Source organism: Papaver somniferum, chromosome 1 (genome assembly GCF_003573695.1).
Source record: "Papaver somniferum cultivar HN1 chromosome 1, ASM357369v1, whole genome shotgun sequence".
NCBI classification, from domain to species: Eukaryota; Viridiplantae; Streptophyta; class Magnoliopsida; order Ranunculales; family Papaveraceae; genus Papaver; species Papaver somniferum.
In genome coordinates, this window is record NC_039358.1 from 132276113 (window position 1) to 132289866 (window position 13754).

Genomic DNA, 13754 nt, shown 5'->3' on the forward strand with positions numbered 1-13754 from the left:
TTTCTGAGGACTGAGTCTAGGACCTCTAGAAATAGGTTCCAGAAAAGAAAATTTAGAGGATTTCCATTTTCTTGATCTGGACTTACCAGACTTGTTCTTATAAACACAGGGAAAGTCTTCATTAGTGGCACAAGAGTTTATACCGTAATGAGGAATATGCAACCTGTGATGATTTCTTGAAGAGAGATCATTTTTATAAGATTTCTGGTTTCCTGTAGGTAAGAAACTCACTGTAGATGTTACCAGACGGTTTACTCCATTGTCAGTAGAAAGAAGCAAATTATGAAGATTATAAATCTGTTTCCTTCTGATAAAACAATGAAGAGGATAATGCTTCTTTTTCCCACAGAAGGAACAACATCGTGGAATTGAGACATGATTTCCTTGATCCAAACCTTCATCCTTCACATGCACATTATGCAAGTGATTCTCAGTAGGTACTTCCCTGTAGGAATTTTTCTTTACACTAGGTAAAACCTTGTGAGTATCAGGAGAAGGTGTAGAAGATGACTTAATCATCAAAACAGAGCTTTCCCTTTTCAAGGCGTTACACTGTTCTCGGGAAAGTTGCAGAGATGCAACAAGTTTCTCTTTTTTAACACTATAGCTGTTTATTTCTGATGAATGAGCCTTGATCAAACGCTTTTCTCTAACAATATTTTGAAGAGTACTAATCTTTCCATGTTGTAGAGTAGTTTCTTGAATCAGTTTTTTGATGTCGTTAGAGAGAGATTCAATGAAGAGATAGAGTTCACGTTCCCTTTTAAGAGATTTCTCAAATTCATCGATGAGCAGATCATTTTTTCTTCAAGAGTCATTATTTCAGAGACTTGAACATCAATGATATAAGCAGATTTTTTTAATGATCTGGTGAGATCTATTTCAGATTATGATATAGTCCCACAAATCTTGTTTTATGTCGCCTGGGTTAGTTAAGTCTGGATCTCGACTGAGCTATGCTCTAACAATACGTAAAAAACCGGAACCAGATGTTCACCGACCAATACATAGACGACCAAACAATACAAACATACAGAGTTGGGCGCGGAAGACCTGAGTCCAAATGCGAAGCTAAGAAGATTCTCGATGCTGTCAGCTAAGGGAATACCTGAAAACCTATCCTAGGTCGGTACAAATACAAGGCGGGAAACTATTAAAGTTCAGGATTTCACGTGCCGAGTTATGTACATGTAATCGTCGTGTTCATATCATATATAGATATATAGAAAGGCTGATAATGTAAACAAGTTCAATCTGATAATAAAAATAGACTTCTGATAATTCTCTCTTTGATTCTCTTCTAAACCGCTACTAACCTCGACCGACTTAGAAGATAAGAAGAAAATCCATACCTAACACTGTTGGAATCCTGATCGGAGATCAGAGAACAAAGTGACAATCAAGATTATATCCCACAACGAAGGAAACATATCTGAAATCTGTGAAGGTACCATTTCACACATCTTCAATGGTTCAGTCTTCACATACCTTATACAAAAGTTCTTCAAATATCTTCGTCGATCTTCAGTCTTCGAGGGTGATGTATGATACTCAACTACCAAATTCTAACCTAGTCCGAGCTTGACTTAGTAGAATATAAATCAAGAAATATTTTTTGATCATATAACATTGACAACAAGCTTGAGTTAACAAAACTTGTGGGCTCAACCGAGTATTGCTCTAACAGTTACATATCATTTCCATATTGAAGGCGATTACGGTAAGGTCTAGTAATTGTGTAAAAGTGTTAAACTACGTTTTTACAACTGTTCCATTATACAATAATTTTGTAACATGTTTAGTGCGGCTTTATAATGGTATCCTAGTGTAATTTATCGTTTTGGGAAGGATTTTATCTTTATATATAGGTTTTAATTTTCAAGAATTTCTTTTCTTTCTAAAAGTGCAGCTTACTACTTTCTGAAATGTGTTTATATATTTTTGTATGCTTTTTCTCTTATATTCTTAGAGTTCTAGTCTTATACATGTCATTTCTGTTTTTTTTCTCCTTCCATTAATAAATGCACCCTCTAGGACGTCTTTCTAAGAAAAACAAGAATATACGACGAGCGTAGCAAGCCAAGAACTTACCCGGAGCATCTTGCAAATCGCCTCCAAATCTAACACCTGTAACAAGAGAGGCAATACCACCGCTGCTTAAATTGATGTAAGACGCAAATATTGGTGAACTTGTATCTCCATCTTTTTAACTAGACAAGTACTAGAACACCATATGCTACTTTTAGTTGAAAGATACTAAAACAACATGCCTTCCCACCGACGATACCCTTTATCACATTGCAACGTCATTATTATTCGTAGAACTCAATCCCTTTATTTCTTGTTGATTAGGATTATCAGGAAAAACTCAAGCGATTTACATCTTTCTGCTCAGATTCGCTCGATTATGAGCAAATCTATAAGGTTTGATTGTTATTTCCTTCTTAATTTACTAGTTGTTCGTAGTTTAGTTAGTAGTAAAAATAGAAAGTTATTCTGTATTTATTTTTCGACAAAGATTTTTTCCTTTAATGAGGATTCTTTTCTTGTTGTTGATTGAGAGCATTCTTTATGTTATTAACAATGGTTCTCTGTTTAACTTGCTCAGTTTTTTTGTTACCTGGTGGCGACGATTTCTGACGCATGAAAATTTAATCTCTAAATATAAAAATATGGATTAATCACTCATCTGATCTAGGAATACATCTTATCAGAGAAGACAACAATCAAACAAATTAGGTGGCAGTTCTGATGAGAATCATTCCTTTAAAGATTCAATTTGTTCTATTATTATATATGTATTTGGGCTTCAGCGAAGTTCATATTTCTTTTTTCTTGTCGGAATTTTTGGATTATTCTTTTACTGTATATTTCTCTTTTAGTTTTTGTTTTTTCAATCCTACTATCACTCACCATTAATATATAGAATTTCTCTTTTTATTTTTTGTTTATTGTTATTCTAAAACACATTGATTTTTTTTTTTTTTGATAAACAAGGAACCTTTTCATTAATGAAAATTCGAGGTTACAATGAGTTTAAGATCGAAAACAAGAGAATACAAAGTAAGAACATACCGTAAAAGTACAATACCGAGAAATCCGACAAGAGAAAGAGAAGGATTACTGGAGTAAGACAAATACAAGTATGAATAAGATCCGATTAAATCAGAAGAAGGATGGTTTTTCTCGGAATTAACTTCCAACCATTTAGTTTGTTTTTCTTCTATAGAAAGATATGCTCCCAAAGTAGGAGTGATTTGCTCAAATCTCTTGTAACTAGTGATGAAGATTCCGTCGTCAAAAAGAGCACCACCTATGGAGATTCCGTCGCCGAATAAGTTGATGATGAAGATTCCGTCGCCGGAGACAACCAAGGTGAAGATTTCGTCGTTGGAGAGCATCACCATTGATCTTAAAACCCAACCCAATAACCAAGAATCGCCATTAAAGCGAAGACAAACCTCAAAAGAGTAGATAAAATCACCATAATGGTGTAGATAAGTACAAAACATAATAAACTACAATAAACTAATAGCTAACCTAAAAAACAAGGAATAATGAAGAAATCTGTTCAGATCTAGTCCAAAAATGGAATAGATTTGAGCAGAAAAGGATTATTCTTGATGGTGTAGTTGGAGAAGAAGGAGCGGGAGAGAGTGAGGAGGAAAAACACATTGATTCAATGTGCTCCTTAATGATCATCGGAGTAAAGCGTACTTCAGTAGTAAGTTGTGGACAAAATATGTGTTCTTGTACCTGAGAGCCGTCATGTGTCATGTGAAGTGTCGGTGGTTCTGAAACCTTAAGGCTGAAGCAGATGGGCACGGCAAGGGTTTGTAGTTGATTACCATACGTCCGTTGTAGGTCAGTAAAACCTCCAAAAAGGAGAACAGCGGGGTGTACTAGTAGGCTTCGTCAATCAATATCCCTAGATATATCCATCACCCAGATTTTGAAAACCAGTCTGAATACATTGCACAACATTAAATTAACTTATTTAATTCATCTTTCTTATTTTAAGATATTATTCAATACATATCCACCTAACTTATAACCATACTACTTCCTTCCCGACCACAAGATACAAAAAATATCCCTTCACTAAGATTATCTTCGATTGGAAATGAGTTTTGTGTTTGGATTTAACTAATTTCGGATACACTGTATGATTTGTGCCTACGTTCTTAGTAAAACTTCGCCCAATTTTTAAGTCATTCTTAATTTTATGCTGAGAAAGTGAAGGAATCTCTCTCTAAACAAGGGGTGCGTGTTTCTGTAGAGTCTGTAGACTCAAAAATGGTTATGCAAAAATTCTCTGTACTCTCTTCAATTTCGTTTATCAGAATCGAATAAGTAAGTGTTGTTCCTTTTTCTCTCTCTTTTTTTAGGGTTCTTTTTGAGCTCAGTTTCTATTTTTAGTAAATTAGTTCTACTGAGTTAGTTTTGAAGATCATAGAAAACAAACATTTTATGAATACAACTGCTAGTTTGATCTGCTCTTGATCGGTTTGATTTTGTGTTGAGTTTCCGTTCCTATTTGTTTGGTTGCTCCAATTTTATCAAATTTGTTGAAATTTGCCTTGGTAATGCATGTATTTTGATATTCAGTTTATGTAATGATATCAGTTTAGGTGATTTTTGTATTAGCTTGTTCAATTGGAGGTTGATTTTTGTATTTCTTGGGTGGAATAACGATATGATTCTCTGAGTACATAATTCAACTGGAGGGTCTTTATGATTTTGATTGTAAGTCGAACATTAAATTATGTTAGTAAGTAAGAACATTGGCGAAAACTTAAGTGTGCATTATTCACCATCACTTGACAAGGCATTCAGTACATTATTTACCTTGTTAAGTTCAAGGCATGACGTGGTTCCCTGACTGGAATTGAGCTGAAATGGATTTACTTATCTTAGTTGCTTTAGGTGACAAAAATACTAACTACTTATGGACTATGGTATATGATTAAACAGTGAGGATGTGTGAAGTTCTTTGGTTAAGAACGTCAAACCATATTACATCCTCTCTTTCGTCCTCGCTTTTTTGGTTAATGATTGCCTAAGCATACTTACCTAGTCTTGGACTGCAATTAGTTCACTTATCCTAGTTGCTTTATGTGACCTGCTGTCTATCAGTTTTTCGGTTGAACTTGTAAAAGTTTCAGTTGTCCTTGTGAATGGTTTGTGCTCCCATGTATAGAACTTTTCGACTCAAGGTAGCTTTGTTTTTGATTATTCATTCTTTACTTTTTTTGTTTTGGCACAGGTAGGTAAGAGTGCTGGTGTTTTTTGAGTTTGTGACAGATGGAGTCTTGCAACTGCATTGAGCCTCAATGGCCTGCAGATGAACTGTTAATGAAGTATCAGTACATCTCTGACTTCTTCATTGCACTTGCATATTTCTCTATCCCTCTTGAGTTAATCTACTTTGTAAAAAAATCAGCAGTTTTCCCATACAGATGGGTGCTTGTACAATTCGGAGCTTTCATTGTTCTTTGTGGAGCTACACACCTAATTAACTTATGGACTTTCAGCATGCATTCACGAACTGTAGCAGTTGTAATGACCACATCAAAGGTTTTGACTGCAGTTGTGTCCTGTGCTACTGCCCTAATGCTTGTGCACATTATTCCTGACTTGTTGAGCGTGAAAACTAGGGAGTTATTTTTGAAAAATAAGGCTGCAGAGCTTGACCGTGAGATGGGTTTGATCCGTACCCAAGAAGAGACAGGCAGACATGTTAGAATGCTTACTCATGAGATCAGAAGCACCCTTGACAGACACACAATCCTGAAGACTACTCTTGTTGAGCTGGGGAGAACTTTGGCGTTGGAGGAGTGTGCACTGTGGATGCCATCACGCTCCAGTTTGGAGCTTCAACTTTCCTACACTCTACGCCACCAGAATCCTGCTGGACTTTCTGTGCCTATCCAGCTTTCTGTGATTAATCAAGTCTTCAGTAGCAACCGTGCAATGAAAATATCACCAAATTCACCAGTTGCAAGAATAAGACCTCTTGCAGGGAAATATATGCCCGGGGAGGTTGTTGCTGTGAGGGTCCCACTCCTAAACCTCTCTGATTTCCAAAATGATTGGCAAGAACAATCTGCGCAGTATGCATTGATGGTTTTGATGCTTCCCTCAGACAGTGCGAGACAATGGCATGTACACGAGCTGGAGCTAGTCGAAGTGGTTGCTGATCAGGTTTGATATGTTACTCATTTATATATATGAAGAAGATACGTCCATAAAATCTCAAAGAAATTTACAGGTTGGTTTGATTGGATATTTGGTTGTAGTGGAGAAAAGTTAATCTCTCAGTGTCAATCCTGGTTGATGATGTTCCTAGGATCAGCTAGATATTTCTTTGGTCATCATGTCGTGTTACTGGATTGCAAATAGTTTTGGCTCTTATTAGTGTAAATCATGTTCAATTGACTTTTAGGAAATATGATTAAAAAGTGCTGAATTAGTCACAGCCACTTGATTGCCCCTGCAGCAACCTGAATGCTGAATCTCGGGGAGTCAGTCTTTTGCTCCACCTTTTCTTTGGATGCTTCAAAAAAAATAAAAGAAGCATAGAATTTGCGTCTATCATAAAGCTAAAAACTTGCTCAACTTCCAAGGTTTTTAGGTTGATTGTTGGCTCCTTTGTCTTTTGAAAGGTGAAAGACAATCGTAGTTGATATGATTGCCTCCTCTAAATGTAGCTTCACTGGCTCAGTCATTCATTTGTTTACATGAATTCCTTGCAAGATAAATTACTTAATACAATTTTGTCTTCTCCAGTGTTGTATCAGTTTCTTTCTTCGAGTTATTCAGGACTTGGTCAAGCTTAAGTTTGAGTATGGAATAGTGTGAATCTGTTGAGTATACATCGACAGATAAGAGTGGAAATTATGATACAATGAAACTCCTCTGTTCTCTGGATTCAATTCAGAGAACAATTCTTGCTTTTGAGATTTTTTGGTGGCATTAGGAATCATGTGATATTGATGTTTAATGACTTTCTATGCTTAGATTTATAAATGTCTTAAATGTTCACTCTTTGGGTTCTGTCAAGAGTCTTTAGGTTGTTTACTACTTTACTTCGATTACAAACTTTGGGATTTAAGGAGAACGAGACTACTAAAATGTTTGTAAAATTCCCAACAAAGTTGCGTATTTTAAAATTGGTGTTGGTGTGACATTACCAGTTAGTGAATACTTATTTATGTACTCGAAGTAACCACTTGTTTTAATACTCTAATACCATGTGAAAGATTTGGGTAATTATAGCTAACAAAGACTGTCTTTAAATGAGAAATTCTTGTGTGTACAGGTGGCTGTTGCTCTTTCCCATGCTGCAATTCTTGAAGAATCAATGAGGGCGAGAGACCAGCTTATGGAACAAAATGTTGCACTGGATCTAGCAAGGAGAGAAGCAGAAACAGCCATACGAGCTCGCAATGATTTCCTGGGAGTGATGAACCATGAGATGAGAACCCCTATGCATGCAATCATAGCACTCTCATCTTTAATTCAAGAAACTGAATTGACTCCTGAGCAACGCCTTATGGTGGAAACAGTTCTGAAGAGCAGTAACCTCTTAGCTACGCTCATCAATGATGTATTGGATCTTTCAAGGCTTGAAGACGGAAGTCTTGAACTTGACATTGGGACGTTTAACCTTAATGGAATGTTCAAAGAGGTATCGTACACAAGCATAAATTCATGAAATAAACACACCCCATTCACTGCTGGAAAAAATTATAAATATTAAGCAGCCGAAGGGGAAGAAAATGCTTAACTATTTCACGCCATTACTAGAGGTTCTTTTATGATGAGATGCCTATATTTTCATTGCAGGTTATTAACTTGATTAAGCCCATTGCTTCTGTTAAAAAGTTGTTGATTTCTTTAAATATGGCTGCGGATTTGCCTGAGTATGCTGTTGGTGATGAAAGACGTCTCATGCAAACAATCCTAAATGTTGCCGGAAATGCTCTTAAGTTCTCAAAAGAAGGCAGCATCTCAATTGCTGCTTGTATTGCAAAATCTGATTCTTTAAGAGATGCTCGAGCACCTGATTTTTTTCCTGTTTATGGTGCTGATCACTTCTATCTACGAGTACAGGTTTGTTTGTTTCTTAGCTGATTTCTTTTCGAAGATACCCAGTCCGTGGCTATTGCTAGTCCTAAAGATATCTCTTTCTCCTCATGTAGGTAAAGGATACTGGCCTAGGGATCAATCTTCAAGATATCCCTTATTTATTTAACAAATTTGCACAAACCCAGCCTCTATCAAGTAAAAATGTTAATGGTACAGGGTTAGGGCTTGCAATTTGTAAGAGGTAATTCTTTTTGCTGATTTTGTTTGTGATGTTTTTTCTTCTATTGTTGTCTTTTGTGTGATAATAAGTGCATACAGTACTTTTCTGTTTGAGTTGAGCACTGAATCAACAGCAATGATGAGTTAAATGCTGCTTTTCTTTGTCAACAATTCAACTCTATGTTCGTTCCGTGAAAAATGCAGCAATAACAATCTTTTCTATGTGTTTGATGCAATCAGGTTTGTGAGTCTAATGAAAGGGCATATTTGGATCGAGAGTGAAGGTCTTGGCAAAGGGTGCACTGCTATATTCATTGTGAAACTTGGAATTGCAAATCAATCAACTGAGTCGGAACAACATTTTATACCCAAGCTGCATGGAAATCATGCCCTGGCTACGTTTCAAGGGCTCAAAGTTCTTGTCATCGATGACAATGGGTTAGTACTCAGTGCAACTTCTCATTATTTATCCTTTACTTTTATTAGCTTGACATGATATGATAATGATGTTCAGAAAAGAAAAAAAGTAAGAAAAGAATGTAGAAACAATACAATGACATGGTTGCACTTTTCTCTTTTTCTGGTATTGCAGGGTGAGTAGGATGGTTACCAAGGGACTACTCGTGCATCTTGGGTGCGATGTAACTGTTGTCAGTTCAGGGAAAGACTGTTTGCGATCTGTTACTCCTGAACACAAGGTTGTTTTCATGGATGTATCCATGTCTGGAATGGAAGGGTATGAAGTGGCGGTCCGATTGCATGAAAGATTTTCTACACGCCATGAGAGACCGCTGCTCGTAGCTCTTACAGGGAGTACAGATAGGGTAACAAAAGAGCACTGTTTGAGGGTTGGTATGGATGGAGTGATCTTAAAACCTATATCACTTGAGAAAATGAGGATTGCCCTGTCAGAGCTTCTAGAGCATGGGGTTTTCTCTGAAGCCAAGTGGTAGAGGGAGTGGAGATGCCCTGGGTAGGACGGTAGAAACCTTTCATGGCGGTTGCGAGTTCTTCACTCAAATCGCATTATGACGTAATTTTTTGTCCTAGTATGTTACTACATTACTACAAACTGAGTGTAGACGGCGTAGGTCATGTTGGTGTTGGGGTTCGGGAATCAGTTTTTATTATACCGTGCCAAATTGGAGGCTGCGTAGAATTGATGAAGGGGCGAGCTGGATCCTGGTAGTTACTAGTTCCTTCCTATATGATTCTTATTAAACACACCCACCTTATGCGACAACAGCAGTGATGTCAATAATTTAACTGGGAAGTTCACTGCACCCAACATTCGTATAAATAGTAGAGGTTAAGTGATAGTCCAATGGCTGAGCTGCAGAAAAGGGGATTGCCAGTGCTTGTATGAAACAATAATTACAGTGGCAATTCATATTTATATTCTGGTTTGTTCATACTGTATTAGGTACCTTACGGGCTACAAACAACATGTTCTTATGTTCTTCAAAATGCCAAGGGAGTGGTAACATCTAGTATCCTCTTCCAACCTTGGCTAATTTAGGTGCTTTCGTGGCACACATTTTTTTTCTCCCGCAACCTCATATTAGGCGTCTAGTGTGGGGGAAGGGGTCCAATGGAATACATAAAGGCTGATCTTCTAATTTTCCAGACTCTCTCTCGACTTGTTGATCATCGTCTTGTTCTCAGCTGAATTTGCCTAGAACGGGTGGAGTAAAAGTTTGAGTGCACATCTACTTTTTTATTTATTTTTGTTAGAAGGGTCACTACAAAACATAAGGCTTCTATGGACGGCCCATTCTCAAAAAACCGTCCCCAGAATGCAGAAGTTGGGACGACCCGTCTAGCCGTCCTTAGCGATGTGTATTTGAGACGGTGCCAAAAAAACCATCCCAACTGGTCCATTATTAGGGACGAACTATATCCGAGTGTCACTACTGGTGTACTAGTAGGGACGAATTTTTTTGTGCGTCCCTAAAAGTTTCTAGCCGTCCCAGTAAGTAGAATCATCCAATGGTGATGATTATATCGTCGGTAACTTAACTTCTGTACTCCCTAGAACATAGTGAAACTAATATATTTCATTTTTCCTCTCAAGTTTTCATCGCCTATTCTGCTCATGTTTTCATCGACTCTACTAAAACCCTAAAACTCTCCTTCGTGCGATTCGTCATCACTTTCTTCTCCATCTCCCTCGTGATACTCATCAGAAGTGAAATCTTCACTTTCTTCTGCTATAAGTCTGTCAAATCTAGCAAATGCCCATCATGCAAACTTAGGGTAAGAATCTCTGTAATTTATCTGGTTTGGTATTTGATTAATTTGCACGATTTCATCTTTGATGTTTTTGGATTCAAAATTTAACCTAATTCTCTCGATTTGCGTTGGGTTTATTTCTGTAATTTTTTTTTTGCGCAGATCGAATTCTCTCTATTGTAATTTTGGTTTGCCCTAATTGATTGTTTGTTTAGTTGAACTATTAGTATTATTATTTCAGTTTCGAGTGTGATGATTACATGAATTGCTATTTGATTAATTTGCATGATTTCATCTTTGATGTTTTTGGATTCAAAATTTAACCTGATTCTCTCGATTTGGGTTGGGTTTATTAAGATATCTGTGGGAAGAGTCTCCTTCATGATTACAGTTTGAGCAGTATAATCTTTTTTTTTGAGGATATGAGACGGTATATTTTGGAAAACTTAGGTTGTAATTTGAACTTAAATGAAAGTGTAGAGAACATATCATCTGATTTTACATGGTGCTGGAGAGAATTTGAAAGACTATCAGAAAAAATTGGATGATAGAGCTAGAGACATGATGTAGATGATAAAAGTTTGAGTGCACATCTACTTTTTTTATTTATTTTTGTTAGAAGGAGTTGACTCCATGTGAGAGTGGTTTTAGAAAATTACTCAACTGGGACAAAAATAACCCTAATAGAAAATTACTCGATTGGGACAAAAATACCCCTAATAACCGCAAATTATCTGCTGAACAAACAAGAATGAATTAGCCTAACCCACTGCCCACTGGTCGTTTCGTTCTTCTTCTTCTTCTTCCCATCACGGTTGCTGATACAGTAAAATCTGGAAAATAATCAATTTGCTTAACTACGTGAATGTGAAATTCATTTTCCGATAAGTATAATCATTACGAAATATATCTCAATTTTTATGATGATCTACCAACAATGGATTTTTGTCGAACATAAGGAAAATACATGGACAGATCACTAATGTGAGTTGGTGACTAATATCGATGAAAACGTTAGCTGCAGTCTGAATATTGATGAAACATTGCTGCGTAGTCTGTCTTCATCTATTTTATTTTTTATCGAGAAAAAGCCATGAGAATTGATCTGTTTTTAACATGTTTTAAATTACTCGAGAGTCTGTACTAGGAATACAGTCGGAGACCAAACCCAATCAGAAGTAACCAATTCGCGAATTAAACTGCAATAGTTGTTAAGCCCACGACTTCCTAAAATGAACTTTTCATGTTTCCATTGCATATAAAAAAAAAAAATTTAGGGTTCAGGGAATAGAATGAAGAGCGAGACGACGAGGGGGCTAGGTTAAATCGAGTTGGAAACCAGTGATAACGTACGGGATATGACAGAAGTGGGCGTCGGAGGTGATGTGAAGAAGAAGAACGAAACGACCAGAGGGTTAGGGTAAATTCATTTTGATTTGTATGCGCAAATAATGTGCGGTTGATTAGGGTATTTTTGTCCGAGTCCAGTAATTTTCTAAAACCAGTTTCACTCAACGAGTCGACTGCGATTTTTTGCTCTCTCTCTAACAATTTTTTTAATTTTTTTTTGTTCTCTTAGGTAGAATTGTTCGAGTACTGAATCATGGGCTACAATGTCCTACGACCAACAACAATCTACGGAAAGATAGCGCCATAGCGGCACTATTAATCTAGAAGAAAAGAAAATAGTACGCTGCATCATCAGTGATTGTAAATGAATCCCCATGGAAAGTTGTAGCTGACTATGGTGAATATTTGGTGTCTAATCAATCAATTGGGCGATTATGAGTCAACTCGGTGCAATTTTTTTCCAGGATCTTCTTAATCTTAATCTTCTCTTCTGCTAATCAATCAATGTTTTTTTATTACCCTACTTGACATTTTTGATTTCCTTAACAATTTTTTTCTTTTTGATCTATTATTATGAATTTTTAAAATAAGTTGCATATCCTTTTCTCTTTTGTTTTTAGATTTATAGTTTCATCTGGATTTTAAAATTCTCATCATATAATCTTCTTTCTTTCTTTTCTAATGACTTTCTAATTCTTTCTACAGGACCTCACTCATTCAACATGACAGGCATCCATTTTTGGACTTTGGCATGGTTGTATCTCACTCTGTCAACTTTATTATTGCAGCCAACGACAGTTTTAATTTCATCTCCGAGCGCAGTTTTACAGACCATCAACCAAAAGGTGGTTTCTATCAGTATGATCCAGTATTTTAGTTTAGATTATGCTTATGATCACAAAGGTTTCCATGTGTTAAGAATCGTTGAGTTAAACAATCCGACTTTTGCTACAAGTCTATTCATTTGAATTTTCAAAATTCAAAGTTCCCCCCTATAACTCAACGTAATAGGTGGACATGGGAATTAGTTTTAAATGCGTATCAGTTGACTTCTACCTCTTTCAATGCCAGCTTTATTCTTCCAACTCAAAAGAATATATCCTTTCCCAAAATATCTCATAATCGTTATACCAATATAACGATTTATGGTTATAATGTATTCGATCTTCATCAATATAATGCAAAGAAAGAGAAACCTTTTCTTGTCATCCGTTCCCAAGTAAAACTTTCACTTTGGAATCTCAGAAACATGGCTTCATCTTCAAACACTCAAGTCTCTCTTATCACCTTAAAGATGCAGGCAACTAAACTGAGAGATCTTAATACTAGGCAAGTAAGGCGATCAGTTGGTTCTAATAGAGCTATCTCAGTTGTTACTGAAGATTATAAACACAATCTCATTGGAAAACTTTCTCACCAAAGAAACTTTTGAGACAGATGCAATTAGAAAATAAATAACACAGCTCTGGAAACAATATAGAATACTTAATATGTGAGCTTTGGATAAGAACATCTTTATGTTCAAGTTTACATCAGATGAAGTTGTTGAAGCAATCCACAGGAAGCGTCAATGGAATGTGAAAAAATACCATCTCAACCTCAAAAAATATGACCCAAGCATTGCTGTGAAGGATCAAGCCTTTACTCATCAAGAATGGATTGTCCAGTTTAAAAACATTCTTCTTGGATAAGAACATCTTTATGTTCAAGTTTACATCAGATGAAGTTGTTGAAGCAATACACATGAAGCGTCAATGGAATGTGAAAAAATACCATCTCAACCTCAAAAAATATGACCCAAGCATTGCTGTGAAGGATCAAGCCTTTACTCATCAAGAATGGATTGTCCAGTTTAAAAACAT

The 13754-nt window shown here is 36.4% G+C and overlaps 1 protein-coding gene across 1 annotated transcript; it reads left to right on the plus strand.

The window, feature by feature from the left end:
* Positions 1-4197: 4197 nt before the first annotated feature.
* Positions 4198-9729, plus strand: LOC113301150 (ethylene receptor-like). The gene is made up of 7 exons (XM_026549920.1): positions 4198-4353; positions 5267-6204; positions 7322-7690; positions 7849-8115; positions 8205-8332; positions 8551-8748; positions 8903-9729. The coding sequence occupies exons 2-7, from the start codon at positions 5305-5307 to the stop codon at positions 9261-9263; spliced, it is 2223 nt and encodes a 740-aa protein (XP_026405705.1). The 5' UTR covers positions 4198-4353; positions 5267-5304; the 3' UTR covers positions 9264-9729.
* The last annotated feature ends 4025 nt before the right edge of the window (positions 9730-13754 follow it).

Coding starts and splice junctions, on each gene's coding strand:
- LOC113301150 (XM_026549920.1), top strand. CDS start 5,305: ATGGAGTCTTGCAACTGCATTGAGCCTCAATGGCCTGCAGATGAACTG. Junction 8,116..8,204: donor ACTTCTATCTACGAGTACAG/GTTTGTTTGTTT, acceptor CTCCTCATGTAG/GTAAAGGATACTGGCCTAGG. Junction 8,749..8,902: donor CTTGTCATCGATGACAATGG/GTTAGTACTCAG, acceptor CTGGTATTGCAG/GGTGAGTAGGATGGTTACCA.